This window comes from Mustela putorius, unplaced genomic scaffold, assembly GCF_011764305.1.
Source record: "Mustela putorius furo isolate JIRA1106 unplaced genomic scaffold, ASM1176430v1.1 tig00000698_pilon_pilon_pilon, whole genome shotgun sequence".
In the NCBI taxonomy this organism is placed as follows: domain Eukaryota; kingdom Metazoa; phylum Chordata; class Mammalia; order Carnivora; family Mustelidae; genus Mustela; species Mustela putorius.
Window position 1 is genome coordinate 4,938,639 of NW_025421449.1, and position 17,223 is coordinate 4,955,861.

The 17,223-nt window shown below is 53.5% G+C and overlaps 1 protein-coding gene across 40 annotated transcripts in view; it reads right to left on the bottom strand.

Annotated features, from left to right (window-relative positions):
* The window catches only part of CAMK2G (calcium/calmodulin dependent protein kinase II gamma), a 53,677-nt gene extending 40,151 nt beyond the window's left edge, over nt 1-13,526 (bottom strand). For 6 of the 40 annotated variants that reach the window (XM_045083508.1, XM_013044245.2, XM_045083499.1 and 3 more), the window contains exons 1-3: nt 13,312-13,518; nt 11,858-11,952; nt 685-744 (exon numbers count right to left, since the gene is read on the bottom strand). In XM_045083508.1, the coding sequence (XP_044939443.1) occupies nt 685-744; nt 11,858-11,952; nt 13,312-13,376 (220 nt within the window). In that variant the 5' untranslated portion in view covers nt 13,377-13,518. Of the gene's footprint in view, nt 1-684; nt 745-11,857; nt 11,953-13,311 lie in introns of all 40 variants that reach the window. The other 34 variants (XM_004769394.3, XM_004769388.3, XM_004769382.3 and 31 more) reach the window with 14 other exon arrangements.
* Between the last annotated feature and the right edge of the window lie 3,697 nt (nt 13,527-17,223).

Here is a 17,223-nt window from a genome sequence, read left to right on the forward strand (position 1 = left end):
AAGACTATTTCAGCTGAACAATGTAAAACTGAGCCGGAGTGGGTTGTGGCAGGCAAGCCTCCTCAGGCTTTAGAACAACCAACAATGTGCTCTTGTCCCCCAAGTCAGGGTGGGAGCAGGGAGAAATCCTCTTAATTTTTCCTCCTTCCCCATGAGATTGGCTCCTGCCATCCCTTCTCCAGAGAAGCCAGGCGGGTGGGCAGCTTGCTTTCCTGGCTCTGGGGGAATACAAACGGGAGCACCATGGAAACCCCCAGAGTGTGCACGACACCGTAACAGGAACAAAACTCTTTCAAGTCCAGAAACAAAATCCGGACCCTTTTATGATGGCTGTGGAAGGCCCCTGGTGAGAAATGCTGGCAGGCTACTAGCCCGGAGCCTCACACGCTGTGGACCCTGGACCTCAGCCCAAAGACAGAAGGAGAAGGGGAAGAAAGGGAGTCTGAAACCTATTGCAGCACCTCCCATCCTGAATGGCACTGGCGGGATGGAGACCCTCAGGTGTCTAGAGCAGAAGGCTCCAGAATTCTGAGCAAGACACAACTGCTATCCCACTTGGACAAAAAAAGTTATACCAGGCAAAGGTTCAGGGTCAGAACTGGTTTCAGACACCAAAGCAGTGGATCTCTGTTCTCCCTACCTTCTACCAGATGCCCAAGAAATACCCCAAGCGAAAGTGCTTACCAATGTTTGGATGTTTCAAAAGTCGGCATATCCGGGCCTCACGTTCTAGTTTCTGGTGATCTAAAAGCAGAAGAGAGAAGACAAAACCCATCAGCCATCTGTTCTATTTGTGGCCACCTGGTTATTCATAGTCCTTCAGTTATTAGGCACCAACTATGCACTTTTCACTAATTTGCCAAATTAATGGAGCAAGTCATGGCAATCCCAGAGACAGGTATTATGACTTTTTTCAAATGAGGATATGCCCTAGGAAAGTCCCTCAAGTTAGTGAGAGGCAGAGTCAGAACTTGAATCCAGGTCTTCCACTAAAACTCCGGTACCCTTTTCACTACAGCAGGGATTTCACTGGGCCAGGGCGTCCAGAATCTCTTTCTTGATAGAGGTGCTACTAATAACTAAATTTTACTGAGCACCCAACTACATGAGCAGGCACTGTGCTAGGAATTGTGCAAATATCCTCTGACTTGGTCTTCAGAGTATCCCTGAAACATAATGAGGCTGACAACCAAGATAATGATGAGGATGCTAATGATTTGACAAAATGATAAGCAGAGCTAACATTTCTCGAGAGCTTACTTCTATACCAGGGAAAAACATCTTTTAATTTATTCTCGTAATCACTCTACGAGGCTGGTGCTATTATGATGCCCACTTTACGGTCATCCTGCTTCTCCCCAGGATCCTGCTGGCCACAGCCTGCTGTGAGTGCTCGCCTCTTGGCACTCAGGCACGGGGGTTACTCTGTTCGGGTGAAAGGACCAGAATCGAGGAGTCCCCTGGTGCAAACAAGCTGCCTTGGTCAATTCCTTCCACAGGAAGGCAGAGCTCCAGGAAGCAGGAAGAGAAGACACCACTACTGAAAGCAGCACGGCCTAGCAGCTCTTCCCCTTCCACCTGCTGGAATCCTGCCCAACACTCCCCTCCTTCACAAAGTCTTCCCTGTTCTGGCCGGCAGGTGTGACCTCTCCTCGCTCTCGAGCATCCCCCCATCCTCCACCACATGTCTTCGAATTGTCACATCATACAGTATGTCCAGTATCTTTTGGTCACAAACTCTTCAAAGGGTGGGACCTTTCGGAGTGCTGCTTCCTAGAGGTCTTGCCACAACAGGGGCTTTGTATTGGACTATCCATAACACCAATCGTACTAACAAGCGTTGTTTACTGAGGATTCACTACATGCCAGGCAGAAGCATGGGTGATCTTACTTGATCATCCTCACCGAGACCCTGTGAAGTAAAGGATCCAATGATCTCCATTACATGGCAAATGAGGAAACTGAGGCTTAACAAGTTGAAGTAACCCATCCAAGGTCCCAGGCAGTGGATGCAGGCAGTCTGAGCCTGGAGCCCTTTCTCCATCATTGTGCTAGGATGACAGGACAGAGTGAGAGCAACTGGTAATGACTCTGGGTTTTGGGAGGCATTTCTCCAGGTCTAGGCAAGTGCCTTCATATCCATACCTGCCAGGCACTTCCGGCCTCCCATGGTAGGGGTTCTTTCCACCCTACCTCCAGCTCAACAGCAAAGAGCCTCTGCAGAGCTCCCCATGACCCCCACAACCATCCTACCAGGTAGGCGCCCTGACGGTCATCATTTCACACATAAGAAAACTGAAGCCCACAGAAGTTAAATAACTCGCTTGAGGCCCTACAGCGGGGAATGGCCTGGCAAAATAATGTAGTCTGAGATAATGCAGGGATTACAGACCAAAAGGAATTCATACTTGTTGTTTCACCAGACACCCCCAGTTTTGTCCTAAACTTTCCCTCTAGCAATGGCTCTGCTTTGTGGAAGAAGGAGGTGGGGACAGGCAGAGATTAGTTCCTGCTGCCCAGCTAATCCGTCCCAGCTGCCCAAAGATCTGGGTCAGGCCCTCCTTTCCATCCTCAGGTTTGGCATTACCATAATCAGGATGCAGCCAGAGAACCACAGGTAGACCCCACATTCCCATACCACCTGGGATCCATCGTTCCTGGGGATCTTCAGACCATGGGGTTGAAGAAGTAGGGCTAACCCTGCCCAGTGGCAGAGGTTTTGCTTCTTCCAGCTCTGGCTGAGAAGATGTCAAGGTTACCCACCTTCCTCCCAGCTCTTGGACCTGGGATGGAAGTACCAAGCTAGGGAGCCCCAAAGCTTCCACCCTCTGACCACTCACCTCGCTGCCCTCTGACCCAAAACTCTTGGGCTTAGCTGCCCAGGCAGTCGCAGGAGAACAGTATCTTGCAATGCGGAGGTGGCTGCTGAGGGGAAGGCCTGGAAGATTAATGTTTATCTCCTCCCTTAAGTCTCTTACTGGCTAATGGTTGCAGGCCCATAAGAGCAACAGCACTAAAAATAAGGGTGCTCCTGCTTCACCAGTGACTCAGAGCCAGGAGAGGAGAGACACAGGCTCATACTTCGAGCTCCTCGAAGGAGCTGCCCAGTGCCCAGAGGGTCCTTGTCAGCCACTTATTTCAACCCTGTCTCCAAGGAGCCTAGTCCCCATGTCTTCTCTGAATCCCAGGCTGCTCCTGGTCTTGGCGCCAGTCCTTAGCATGTACTCCATCCATGAACACACAGTTTTGGAGTCAGACAGCCCCAGGGTGAGTCTGAGCATGTCTATGACAGGTGAGTTATTAAAGCCATCCGACCCTCCTTCATTCTTTCAAAAAACACTGTTCTAAATGCTATGGCTACAGCACTGAACAAAACAAGACAAAAATCCCTGCCTTCATGGAGGTGATATTCCAGCAGGGCTGGGTTGGGGGAGGGACAGATGAGAAGAAGGGGATGGGACATGAAATGTGGCAAGTGCAATGTGGGAAAATAAAGCAAGGAAGAGGCATGACACATGTTTAAATAGGACGGTCATGGAAAGCTTCAGCAAGGAATGACGTTTGATTGGGACCTGAAGGAGGTGACAAAAGGAGCCACGTATCTTGGGAAAGAGTTTCCTCGCTTTGAAAACGGAGGCGGTGTTCTCTGCAGATTAAATGCGGTAATTGGGTAAATGCTCAGTGCAGTGCCTGGCACCCAGGGAAAATCTGAGCCCTGGCTATTGCCAGAGACACACAGTGAGTCGGACCGAGCCTCCCGCAGCCTGGGTGGCCAGAGTCCCCAGCACACGAGCAGAGCCTTCTGCCTTGGCTCGCTGCAGCCATCCCGAGTGGGGAGATATTCCTGCCTGTTTTGGTTGGGGCCCACCTTGGGGAAAGGTTAGCAACGGGGGCTTCTCGAGAGAGGACAGCTTAGAAGTGCCACTGCCTGCAGGATCCCTCCTCTTCCTCAGCCTCACGCCTGGTGGCTGTGGCATCCTGTCTTCCAGAAGCTCTGGTCAACGAGCCATGTGGTTTCTGCCTACCATCCTCTCCTTGCGTCCTTATACTGTGCCCCAGGCTCCCTGCTGTCTTCTCCAGCCCCTTTCCCCCGCATACCTCCTGTCCTGGAGTTCCCTCCAGGACTGGGCCGTTTGGGAAAAAAAGCAGAGGGCTCCACCCCAGCAGCAGAGTGGTATTTCAGGAACAAATATGGTTTGTAGAGTATCTTTCCCAATGGCAAGGGCTGTTCCAGCTAAAGCACAGCATCACAGCCCCAAAAAGGGTGAAGCCACTGAACTGAGTCGGTCCACAGTGGTCTCGCTAGGGTTTGTCTGGGTATCCTGAGGGGATAACACATGAGCTGGTGCTTTTGTCCCAAAGATGGCCTTCTCTCTCAAGACACCCCTTTTTCCACAGACCCCAGAGCTCGCTCTTCCTAGGCCTTCCACGGCTGATCCTCTTCCCACCCACCTTTCAGCTGGGCTATTCCCCGCCCCCTCACGTGGCCCAGCCCCCCTTTCCTGTTTGACAAGAGCCACTTCCCGCTTTTGCACAGGGCCACTTCCTGCCCGCCTATGTGCTACTGCCATGGAGAGACCCACCCCTGCCGACCTTCAGCCCAGCTCCAACCACATCTCTCTGCAAGGTTTTCCCCCTCAATAGCAGAGGTAGCAACAGGAGCAGAAAGCAGAAGTGGCCGTTATCAGGGACCTGCTCAGGCCTTCCCCAACAACCCACCCAGCATAGAGCCCGGCCCAAGAAACAAGCATCCCAGGAGGCCTTGCCTCTCTTGCCTTTGGCCCCAGCACTTTGAGCCTTGGTCCAAGCCAAGTACCCATCACAGGAAGAGCGGCAAGGAGTGACCAGGTAGTTGGTACCAAGGGAGGCAGAAGAGGAAGCAGTGAGGAGATGGCATGTGGCAAAGGGGAGGCAGGGTTCTAGAACCACCTCTCACCTAAATCCAAACCAGAAGCCTACTCCAGATGTATTTGCCTTTCCCCCAACAGGAGAGGGGGCCAGGGAAGGCTGGCTATTGATCTCCATGGCCCTGCAGGGACATGACTGCTTTAGTGACATTTCTCTGAAACCATAAATGTCAGCACTAGCTTCACCTAAGAGCCTCCTGCCACCCAAACACAGCACCCTCTGTGATGGGAAAGAACACACAGCCCTATGCCAGCTATGAGGACCCTCCCCAAGTTCCAATCCCAACGACACCTTGACTTTTCAAAGAGTATTTCAAGGGTCTGTGCCTGCGATCCCGATCAATGATGAGAAGATTCCTACAGCTTCCTACGGCCCAATTTCAGATGCCCCACAAGTAGCGTCTCGTCTTGCTGCCCTCCGGAGTGCCCTCCTCCTCCTTCCCAAGTGGCAGAGGCCTCCGTCTGGCCCCCGGGGCCTCACTCTCAGGAGAAGGAACGAGGGCACCATAGGGATTTGGTGTTGTAGTGTACATTTCCAGCTGCTTATAAACAGCCCCTGGCCTTGGGCACGGACCAGTGGGAATCCCAGGCCACCATCCCACTGAACTCATCTTGATGCTGCGATGCCACATCCCTTCCTCTTTGAGTCTCACTCCAAAGGTGCAAAGAGTCTCCAATTAAGAGCAAAGTCCACCCACCATGTCCGCGCCAGGGTCACGGCTTGGAATTCTTTCACACTCACACACCCGGGACCAGCCGCGTGCTGTGAGGACAGTGGGACAGGGCCCAAAACGAGCTCGCATGAACCCCTAAGGCTCTGTCTCTGAAGCTGGCACCCTCCCTTTCTCCTCAGTCCTCATTCAAGCAACTTTCACCAGGTGACACAGAGACCCAAGCCCCACTGTGGCCTCTGTCTCTCTCTCTTTTTTTTTTTTTTTTTAAGGCTTTATTTATTTATTTGACAGAGAGAGAGAGACAGAGATCACAAGCAGGCAGAGAGGCAGGCAGAGGCAGAGAGAGAAGCAGGCTCCCCGCTGAGCAAGGAGCCCGATGCGGGGCTCGATCCCAGGACCCTGATCATGACCTGAGCTGAAGGCAGCGGCTCAACCCACTGAGCCACCCAGGCGCCCCGTGGCCTCTGTCTCTTAAGAGAAGCTTTAACTAAGAAGGGAGAGGAGAGAGGCAGCTAAGAAGTGCCCCACAGTGAAAGTCTCCCAAACCAGCCTGGATGGAGAAAATCCCTGTGGGGTCACTTGCAAGCTCCAAGAAGGCAAAGTTCTGCCTCTGGACACTCTGGATTCTCTCTGGGCCAGAACAGGGTCAGCAGCTTGGTTCTCCATGCCCACGGCAGGGATCTGGGTGCCTGCAGCCTTTGCCCACTGTTTTGGTGACATTTCCTTCATGGTAACCAGCCCCAAGTAAAACATCCCAGGAAGCAGCCCCTAAAAATAGCTCCTCCCAGGGCAGCAGCAAGCGAGGGGGAGGGGAAAGAGGGAGGAGAAAAGAGGGGAGCAGATGGGAAGCTGCTGCTGCTGTTGCTGATAGGACCCAGGAAGTAGAGATGGGGGGGGCTGCAAATATCCCCACCACAGAGGGGTCTACACCCAGAGATGTGGGTACAGATGAGAGCAGGGCCTCAGCCAGCAAAAGAGATGGATTTGTTCCACCAGGCTTTAGCACTCTGGGCCTAGCTGGAGGTGTGGGGATGAGAGAGCAGCATGTATCACAGGAACAAAATGCCCAGAATCTGTGTTTTCAAGGGAGGAGCCACGGGGTAGGTGAAGACCATACTGCTGGAGGATGCCGGGGTCTGAGCACTGGCAAAATCATAGGCATACCTATAGCTCAAAGTTAACAGACCAATCGTTTGTGCCTTGGTTTCCCCACTGGCCCTGAGGCAGATCCTTCTGGCCATGGGCAGATGACAAAAGGCCTCTGCCGAGAGGCACTCAAGAGGTGCAAAGTGCCCATCTCTTCCTGTCATCACCCTTTTTGCACCCATGGGATCAGGGCCCTGTTGGCCTGCCAAGGCTGTCCAGAGAGCAAGCACAGAACTGGGGGCAGGAGTCTGTCCTACCCACTCCTCCCCTTCCCTGTCTCCAGCCTCAGCAGAGAATGGGGTCAGCCACTCACCTCTAGGGTTTCAGCAGAGCCTCGAAGCTTAGAGCACAGCTTCTGACAAGAGACCAGGGCAAGCAGCCAGGAGAGAGCGAGGATGGGGCCACCTTCCAACTGCCATCCCCACTCCATGAGGCCAGTACCCAAAGTCGCTCTGGGAAGGTGGGTGGAATGGCAGGGTGACAGGCCAGTGTTGTACGAACTAAGTCACATCGCTCACAGCGTGACTGAATGACAAGACCAACCCAGAAGAAGCCTTTGGCACAGAGAAGGGGCCTTCAGGCTGCTTTCTCATCCTCTTAGGGGGATAAGTCAGTGGAAGCTCAGTCATTTATATACAGGATGCCCATTTCTCTGTCAACAGAAACTGACTGGCCTGTTATCCTCAGGAGGAAAGCACAGTTTTGCATACAGCCTCCTTAAATGCTTCCTCAAGTAGCAGAGTCCCAGCGTTCCAGCACTGCACAGATTGCTCTTCCCTCCCCCCCCCCAACCCTGCCACCCCAGCCCTGCACTACTGCTTCACCCTCCCCTCCCAGCCTCCCCTCGCTTCACCCAGATCCTTAACAGGAAAGTCTCACTTGGAGATACCACAGGGGACACAAATGTCATGGGGGCTACTCAGGCCAGCACTAAGGGGGTGGGGACTTACAGCTGGCACCACCCAGGGGGATCTGATTTCAGTCCCTAGGGCCAGCTGGACCCAGAAAGGGACAGCCTTTGCCCTTCTGGTGGCCAACATGCCACAACCTTAGCCACTCAGCCTGCTACAGCCTTGGATATAGGCTGACACCCCAGTCTGGGGGCTCAGAAGAAGGCCCCTAATCTCAGAAAAACCAATGGGCACAGATGGCCACATACTGGCAGAGATGCCACCTGGAGAAGGCTGGCCCAAGGTTTGTCTGGGAAATCTCAGAGAACATGACAAGAGCGACTGGTGGTGTGTTTGCTGATTTCAGATGGCATTTCCTAAAGCGTGGCTGGGGGACCCCGTGTATGAAATTCACTAGGGCCCTTGTTGAAAGTGTAGATTCTAGGGTCCAACCCCAGGCCCCTGTGGATAGAACCCAGGAATCTGTATTTTTTAACCAGTACTCAGGTGATCCTTATGCACACTAAAATTGAAAATCGCTGCTGAGAGGAAGTCCCAACATTGCCCTATAAGGTCATTACTGACAGGGAGGAAAGAATCACAAGCTACACTGTGTTCCTACGTCTCCCACCCACCATATATGCCCCAAGCACAGGTCTTTAACCTCATGTGTCCTATCCAACAGCCATGTCACACCTATGCCAGGTTCCACGAATCAGAAAGGGAGGAACTCAAGCCAGCACCAGGGTATAAGCGTTCCTAAAACTAGGCTCTGAGTTTCATGAGAGCCAAAGCCAAGAAATAACCATGACTAGTTACATAGTGTTCTGAATCCATCCATTCGACATGTATAGGCTAGGTATGTGTCGGGTACTTGGCTGGGTACTGCCCACACCAAGGTAAAGAAACAGATACGGTCCCAACCCTTTACCTCCCCGGTCCTCAGGAAGAGGAAAGCTTTTGCTTACATTTAGCCTCTACAGAAACTTCTTCACATGGCGTATACAGATTAAATAAATAAACACAGCAAGTGCTAGAACAGATTTCAAAATACTGTTTCTGATAGCACCTCTTAGTAAGGCCAAGTGTCCACAGTAGTAACAGCAACTGGACTCCAGATAAATGGTCCAAATACAGAGGTTCCTTATGATGCTAACTGTTCCAAAGATAAACCCTAAGCTACGGAAGGAGAAAGGACCATTTGCCCTTCAACTATAGCAATATGGGGAAACGCTTTGGATGTAAGCAAGAGAGCAGGATATAAAATGTTATGCTCCACGAGGTGAAAATCTATATGCATATGAATAAAGATAAGAAGGGAATCTGAAGATTTAAAAATAAAAAAAGACATAAGGGCTCAGGCTCCTTGGGGGGATGCTCTTAAATCTTAAAATAACGACTTATCATTGCCATCACCTGGCCCACTAGCTCCTGCATCCAAGCCTATTTTAAATGCCTCCTTCAGCCTAGTGGAGAGCTAAGCTTGGAACCGCAGGCTCCCTTAAGAGGCCCAGCTCCACACCTATCACTGTTCCAAGCAGAGGGAGTGACGTTATTTGACTTTCAGTGACTTTACATAGACAGGCCTGCAGACAGAAATGGTGCTCGATGCCCAGCCACAAGAACTCCCTACCTTGTAACACAGCTACGAACGTGGACCTCTGAGGCCACATCGACAAGAAACAATGGAGCCAAAGAAGGATTCCCACCCAGATCCAAACTCCCCGGTAAGACCTGGTGATGTCCCCCCATGCCTCCTGAGCACTTTGCCGAGGATGCCAAGGAGAAGCAGCTTGGTACCCTTTTCTTTCCCTTCGTATTCGCAGCACAGAAAATCACAAACAAGAAAGAAAAAAAGGCAGAAAGACTCAGCAAACAGAGCGAACCCCTTCAGACCCCCAAGGAGGACTGGCAGGACCACCACATTCCCAGACACAGAAATCCAACACCTGCGGAGCCCTAGACAGACAGACAACGAAGAGTGAAACCCAGCCCCAGCTGCTGCACCTTTATAAAATATACAGCGTAAACTGAGAGGCTGCAGGGAAGCCATGGGCCCTCACTCCCTAACCCCGTGGGCAGCCTAGTGGGCACCCTGGCCCAACTCTCCAGGAGCTCACATCCCCTGGGCCCACACCTACGGCACAGCCCCCAGCTTGGTCCCTCCATCTCCAAGACAACACCCTCCCACTCTCCCACCTCCAAACAGTATTGGCACTGACAGATTCCTGACCCGTCTTGTCGGCATCTGTGCCCGTCAGCCAGGACCAGGCCTCTGTCCCTAGGTTAACCTGGTACGCAAGCCACACGACAGAGCCCCAGTTTTGGCATAAGCATCTTGAGAGAGGGGGAGTTGATGTCTGAAGCATATGATCTTACACAAGAATCCTTAAGGGACCAAAAAAAAAAAAAAAAATCAAAGAGAAATCAAACCTCATCCAGTTTGGGCAGGGAAAGAAAGCTGTTAGTTGGAAAAGACAAGACAAGGTTGAAAGGAGGTGGGGAAGGGAATAGGACATGATGACCCAGGTCAGGGAAGTTCAGGTGGGTAGGGAAGGAAGACAGAACGAGAGCCGAGGGCAGGCAGCTCCACAAAGTCCCCACGACAGTGAGCCTCACAATCCAGAGTGCGGCTCCCGGTGTTTCTCCCTCCCTCACCCCTGGGTCAGGGGACATTGGTGAAATGAGGAACACAAAGCACTGTGTCATTAACTGGAGACACCAGACACCAGCCCCACTTCTGCTGCACCAGGGCTCGGCTGTGTGGGCACAGGCGTCCACTCCTGAGCTGCCGTCCCCGCCTGCGCCCTACACCCTTGGCCACAGGATGTTTGCCAAGGAGCCCAGCCCACTGTGTCATCCCCCTACCCCAGGAGAGGAGGGCATCTGACTGCCCACACATCTCTATGGCAACCGTCGCCTCCGACTCAAGGTACCCAGAGAGAAAGCAAACAAACAAATAAGTCAACTTTATAGCGGGTGTAGAGGAACAGCAAGAGATGGAGGCTGGGAGGGGGACAGCAAGACGAGCCCTGTTGGTGGGGAACGAAGAGAAGCCCTCTCAGCCAGGAGGCAGACGCAGCCTTGCTAAACAGGTCCCAGAACAACTGGACACATGACAGGAGCCCACTGTGATCTCCAAGGAATTTAATAGCTTCTCTGATGCTTAGGGACGTCAACTACATCTCTTACCCTGGAGTCGCCTGGGTCACTATAAGCCACAGCCCTCACCTTCCCCAGGACATCGGTCCCGGCTCCTAATATATGTATGGCATCCTGTTGCCCCATACTAACTCCTTTCTCTGGGTCTAAGAACCTTTGTCCCCTGCTGCACCCCGCGGCCCTCAATGACAACCCGTCCACATACCTCTGTACTCCCCAGACCTGTTCACACACACACTGCTGGGTCTATACCTATCAGATGAGGTGAGTCTGGCAAGCACCCAATAGAAGGTTCAAGGAGTGTAGGTTCGAGGTGTGAAAGACAGGGCCTCACCCTCCTGGCCTCAGGTACTTGGGAGGATCTCCCAAATCAGCTCCAACGCCTGGGCCTTCACAATCCTTGGACCTGGAGGCAATGCTGCACCCACCCTGGCCAGGCCACTGAGATTTCCAGACCATGAAGCATCACCCTCCACCCAGGACAGGCTGCATCTGTTGTTGCACCACCAACTTTGTAATTTGATCAAAAAAGCAATCAAGTTCATCTGGCAGGATTTGTTCCTGAGAAGCCCTCGCCAGTAGCAGCCTCCCCTGATGTTTACAGATTGCCTTCCCTTGGGAGTCTGTTCTGCCGCCTGGTGGGCAGGGGGAGGCTGGATTTGTCAGAGCTGTTCACTTACTCCATTTCCATCCTAAGTCACCCCTGGGGCACGGGGACAAGGACAGGCCTGGAGGGGCTGCCCACTGCCTGCAACACAGAAACTCCAAATTAAGAGCTCTCCATTCCATGCTACCACTATTCCCCATATCTCCACCTCCCTTAAAAACCAAACTCCCTGGAGCCTTCAGGTACCATTCCTCCCTGTCACTACCTACATGTCTTACATCTTTCTCATTCATTTCTACCTGAGCACTTCTGGTTCCCCATGTCACTCTGTGTCTGGTTTCCAAGTCAACCAACCCGGAAATTCCACTTCTTCTGCAGGTGCTAAAATACACAACTCCCAATTCCTGGAGCATCTTCAGAGCTACAGCCCTTGGAAGCAGCCTACAGAGACCAAGATGGGGGAACACTCACCCCGGGCAGACAACTTCTTGGTATTGATGATTTTTGCTGCATACTCTTGCGTGGAGGTTTTCTTCACACACCTGCGGACCACAGAGAAAGCACCCCTGGAGGGAGAAGGGGGAAAGAACTGGGACACGGAGCAGAGCAGAGTGACACAGACACACTTCGGGTCTGAGAACAGCGATGCTCCCATCACTAGCCCCTTAGTCAAAATCATACACACCAGCATTGTGACCATCACCCTCTAATGTGAGGCAGAAGGATGTGGCCACTGCACGACACTGAACGGATGTGGGTGGAGGACCACCCCATCCCACCCCCATGTCTAGTTGCTGGACAAAGCAACAGCCCCAACCTCAGACTGTACATCAGGAGCTGGTGGGCAATGTTTAAAACACACACCTGCTGCATCTCAGGGACAGCCCTGCAGTCCCAGCCAAGAGAACCAGGAGAAGGGACAGAGACCCTGCTCTTCTCTCAGCAGGAACAGTTGAGGGTAGAGGAAGGAGAGATTAGGAAGAGGGTATGATTCCAAGAGGGAAATCTCCCTCAGTCACGGGGGTAGGTGAGGAAAGTGAGGCTCAAACCCCCCACCCCCCAGGACTGGCTTCATCCCACTGCATCCCTGGCTCAACTGACAGCAGCGAAACAGAGGATCCAGTTGTGGGTCTCAGACATCAATAGCTCCCCTACCCCATGATTTTCCCCACTACTTTCCCCCCAAATGGAAGCTCGCACTCTCTAGCTCTGGAAACGTCTAGGGGGGCGGGCAGGGCGGGGGCTGCAGTGGCCGGGCTCGGCGCCGCGGGTGGGGGGGGGGGCCGGGGCTGCTGCGGCGGCCAGCTCAGTGCAGAGGGGAGGGGGATGCTGCGGCTGCGGCGCGCGGCTCCCGGGACCACTGCAGGGATAGGGGGAGGGGACAAGGGGGTGCTGCAGCACTGCCCAGCAGCGGGGCTGGGATCCTGGAAGCATCACTAGCGGGGGGCGGGGCCGGACATCCAACATCCCCCCGCACTCGGGCACCGCAGCGGGGTTGGAGCTGCAGGGCCGGGGAAGGTCTAGAGTGCCAGGCGCATGGGACATGGGACAGGGTGCTGAGTGAGCTCCCGAGCAGGGTGAGGAGGGGGCGCGGCGAGCAGGTGGGGTCAGAATCGGGGGCGCCTGAAGGGTGAGGAAGGGGCGGGGCTGGAGGGCGCCCAGGAGCGGTCCGGGGGCTGCAGTCCCCGCGGCAGCGCGGTGTGCAGCAGCCGGGCAGCTGCTGCAGGGCGCGGAGGGGGCTGCGGGGCAGGGAGCTGGGGGCGAGGGGGCCCGGGAGGCGGCGGGCGGGAAAGGCTGGGGGTGGGGCGGGCCGAGGGGGCGCTGCAGCGGCCGGTGCAGGGCCGGGGGGCGGGGCGAGGAGCCGCATAGCGCCCGGGCGGCGGGGACAGGGTGGGGGGCCGCGGCTGGCGGCGGGCGGGCCGTACTTGCCGAGCTCCTCGAAGAGCTGATAGTCGTCGGTAAAGCGGGTGCAGGTGGCTGTGGTGGCCATGCTGGCGGGCGGGCGGACGCGGCGGTGTAGCCCGCGCCGACGTCGGTGCACAGTCACCACCGCCCGGCCGAGGGAGCAAGAGGAGGAGACGGGGCTGAGCCCGTCAGCACCGCGAGACTTTACCGGGGAGAGCGAGGGAGGGAGGGACACCCCCGCGCCCGCCCGCCTGCCCCGCCCCCAGCCCCGCCGGCCCCCCGCCCGGCCCCCGGACCGCCCCCGGGGAGGGGCCTCTTGCCGCCGGCTCCGCCCCGCCCCGGGAGCCGCCCGGGCTGGGCCGCGAGCGTAGGGGAGGCGGGAGGGAGGTGGGTGGTCCCAGCTCGGGGCCACCCGAAGGGAGCTGAAAGCCTCACGACCTGTGGGGTTTGTCCCAGGGCAGACCCTGCAAGGGGCTGGGGATGTGCATGCTATGTGTGTGTGTTGGGAGTGTGTAGGGGTCTGGACCACCGAGTTTTCTAGCCGTCTTTAGACCCCAGCCCGGCTCACAGGATGTGGCGAGAGGGCCAAGGTCAAAAAGTCCGCTGTCAGACTGCACACGCGGAAGGCGCCCCCATCCTGTGCAGAGCCAGCTCCCTCAACAGCCTTCCCTCTGGAAGCGGACAGTCTAGACTTGTGTAAGCATCAGGGCCATTATTAGATAAAACCCTTCAGGCACGGTTTGTTCAGGGAGACCAGGCCAGGGCCAACGATGCAGGTGGAGCTCTGCCTTCCTGCACTCCAACCTTGGCGATGAGAGAATGTACTCTCTCAGGCCAGTAACCAAAGGGATGAGGTGGGAACGATTAGAAAGGTTTTGTGCGGTTGTGGGCTAGAAGAACAAGTGGAAGGAAAGAGGGGGAAAAAAAAAATCCCCATTTTCTTGTCGGGCACCCTGCATGATTTTATAGCACTCATCACATTTTGTAATAATATATTTAATTTACTGTTATGAGAGTTAGTAGAGCTAGAATGTGGTTATCTGAAGAGTGAATTCTGATGTCAGACTGCCTGCTTGAATTTCTGGGCAACTCATTGACCCAGCTGTGTGATGTTGGGCAAGTCACTTAACCTTTCTGTGCTTCAATACTTTATCTGAAAACTGAGAAAAATAATATTATCTACCTCACAGTGTTGTGAGTATTAAATGCGCTAAATCACATAAAGCACTTTGAATAGCTCCTGGCACCTAATTAGAACAGAGGTAGCTATTATTATTTGTTTAATATTTGCCTTCCCACTAAATTGTAGGCTCCAACAGGGCAGGGCCTCTGCCTCCTCTATTGCCCATTGTATACGTAGCCCCTGTCCCTCAGTAAACATTTGTGGAATGAAGGGACTATTTGGGGCCATGGCAGGGGGAGTTACCATCCCTTCCTCTGTTGCCATTGTCAGAGGACAGTAGGACTGAGGTACATAACTGTCTCTGTGGAGGAGAAACAAGCTGGGCAGGTTCCCAACCCTCCCTGCCCAGGCAGCTGTACCCCCAAGTCAGGGGCCAGTCCCAACTGGGCACGATGGAGTTGGGCCAACTGCTGCGGCTCAGTCTTGATTACAGCAGGACGCCCACTGGGAGTCAGGCCTCCATTGTCAGCAGGCTGGCTCACCGAGAAGGCAGCTGAGAGGCCTCCCAGCCTCCCAGGCTGCCTCCCTGGGGGGGTGGGGGGTGGGTGGGTGGAGCAAAGCTCCCAAAGAAGTCTCCCCTCCTTTCCTCACCCAACAGCCCTGGGAGCTGGGGAAAACCAGACTGCCCAGTGGGGATGATTAAGGGAATAGGAGAGGAAAAACTTTAACAGATTGCCTGGTGGAGGGCAGAGAGGGCCAGAGGAAAGGGCTGAGAAGTCAGAACATCATGCTCCACCCGTCCCCAGGGCAACAGGAAGTGAGACGCTGGGGAGTAAGGCCACTTCCTATCTCAAAGCACTGGGGTTAGAGCCGAGTTCCAAGTCCCAGCGCGGGTCAAGGCAATGAGATTATGCGTCGGGATGACAGTGAGTCCTGAGTTTCTGTCATCTGGCTTAAAGGCAGCAGTGATGGCTAGTCTGCATTCCAGAAATAGGGGCTGCGTATTAATCATCAGTGTCCCCTTCCCGAGCCCTCAGGACAACTTGGTTCCTGACCTCCTCGTGCTGAAACTTTATATTCATTAACGTAAGATGCAGTGAGAAGATGGAGGGAGATCAGAACAAACTAGAGCTGCAGTGCCATCCCTTAGGCTATCCCAAGGAGAAACGTAAAATCAGGACTACAACTCCCCAAGTGCCCACTGGGATAGGGGTATCTTCCCCACCGAGGGTGAGCCTTCCACGCTGCGTTTTAGAGGGTAACTGTATAAGCATTTTGCATAGAGTCTGTGGGTACAAGGAAGAGTGATGAGAAAAATAGTGGGGGGAAGCCTTGGGGAGGACCCACACTGCCATGTAAGTGGACCTGACTGCCTTTCAATGAATGTTTATCCACTGCATACTGTTTGCTGGGCACTATTTCTCATTTTCTAAAAGGTCCAAATAAAGTGAAAAATTAGACTTCACAATGAAAACAAAACTCACATCAAGCTCTCCTTTTTTTCTTTCTACGTCTACCTCACTTCTCCCTCTCTCTCTACTTCTGTCAACTGGTCAGACTCTGACGTGGCCAGAGTGGCCATGGAGCCTATAGACATCTTTGTGTGCACGCACACAAATACACACCCTGGTACACACCCTCCTGATCCCCATTGCTATAGCACCCACACAACCTACAAATACCCCACAGCAATTAGAGGGAAGATACATACAAATAATGAGTTCACCAGCTCCCTGCGCATCAGTATCTATGGCAACCTCATGGGGTCCTGGAGCTGTGCTGTTCCGGTTACAGCCAGTCCCCTGGGTAGCACCAGCACTCAGTGCCCACAGCATGGGGAACAGGGGATTACACAAGAAATCGATGCCCCCGTAATCACCAGAGGTGCTCCACTGGGTGGGACTCCAAAAATTACGAAGTGTCCAAAAATTACACCATGGGACTTGCCCCCTGAATGCCAGAAGCTTCCCTCCCTAATTTTGGAATGCAGTTTTTAAAAAAAGATTTTGTTTATTTATTTGAGAGAGAGATTATGAGGGGGGAGAAGTTGAGGGAGAAGTAGACTCCCAGCTGAGCAGGGGGCCAGATGTGGGACTCGATCCTAGGACTCTGGGATCATGACCTGAGCCGAAGGCAGATGCCCAACCAACTGAACCACCCAGGCACCCTGGAATGCGATTTTAGATTGTAAAGGTACTTATTCTTCAGACCTGAGGAAAATAGGGCAATTGAAAGTGAAGTGTTTAAATGCAAGGGGAATGATGCTCCTGGAAACAAAGAATAGTTAACCTGCTTGTTGAGGGATGTTGTAAAATGCATTTAAAGACAATTTAGTCTTGTGCCTGTGAGGGGTTTTCAATCCATGTTCCAAAGAAACCTACAGGTTACATGGTTTTGCCTCAGCAGCCGCTCAACCTATATATTGGGGTTCCGCATAAGATTTTCCTGAAGAAGAATTCTTGGCTAAAAATAGTCCCTGAAATAAGTTTGAAAATCACTGGACCAGTGGTTTCTGAAGTCCCTTCCAACTCTAAGATTCTATAGCTAGTTTTGGAGAATTAGGGGTGATGAAGTCATAGCCTCTCCCCAAGGACTCTGAGAAAAGTTTTAGTAGAAAGGTATTTGAAACTAGTGACAAGATATGATAATGGGGATAAGAAAGAGTAAGAAAGAGATGCCTGGGAGGCTCATTCAGTTAAGCATCTGCCTTTAGCTCAGGTCATGATCTCAGGGTTCTGGGATTCAGCCCCTTGTTGGGTTCTCTGCTCAGCCAGGACTCTGCTTCTCCCTCTCCTTATGCCCTTCCCCC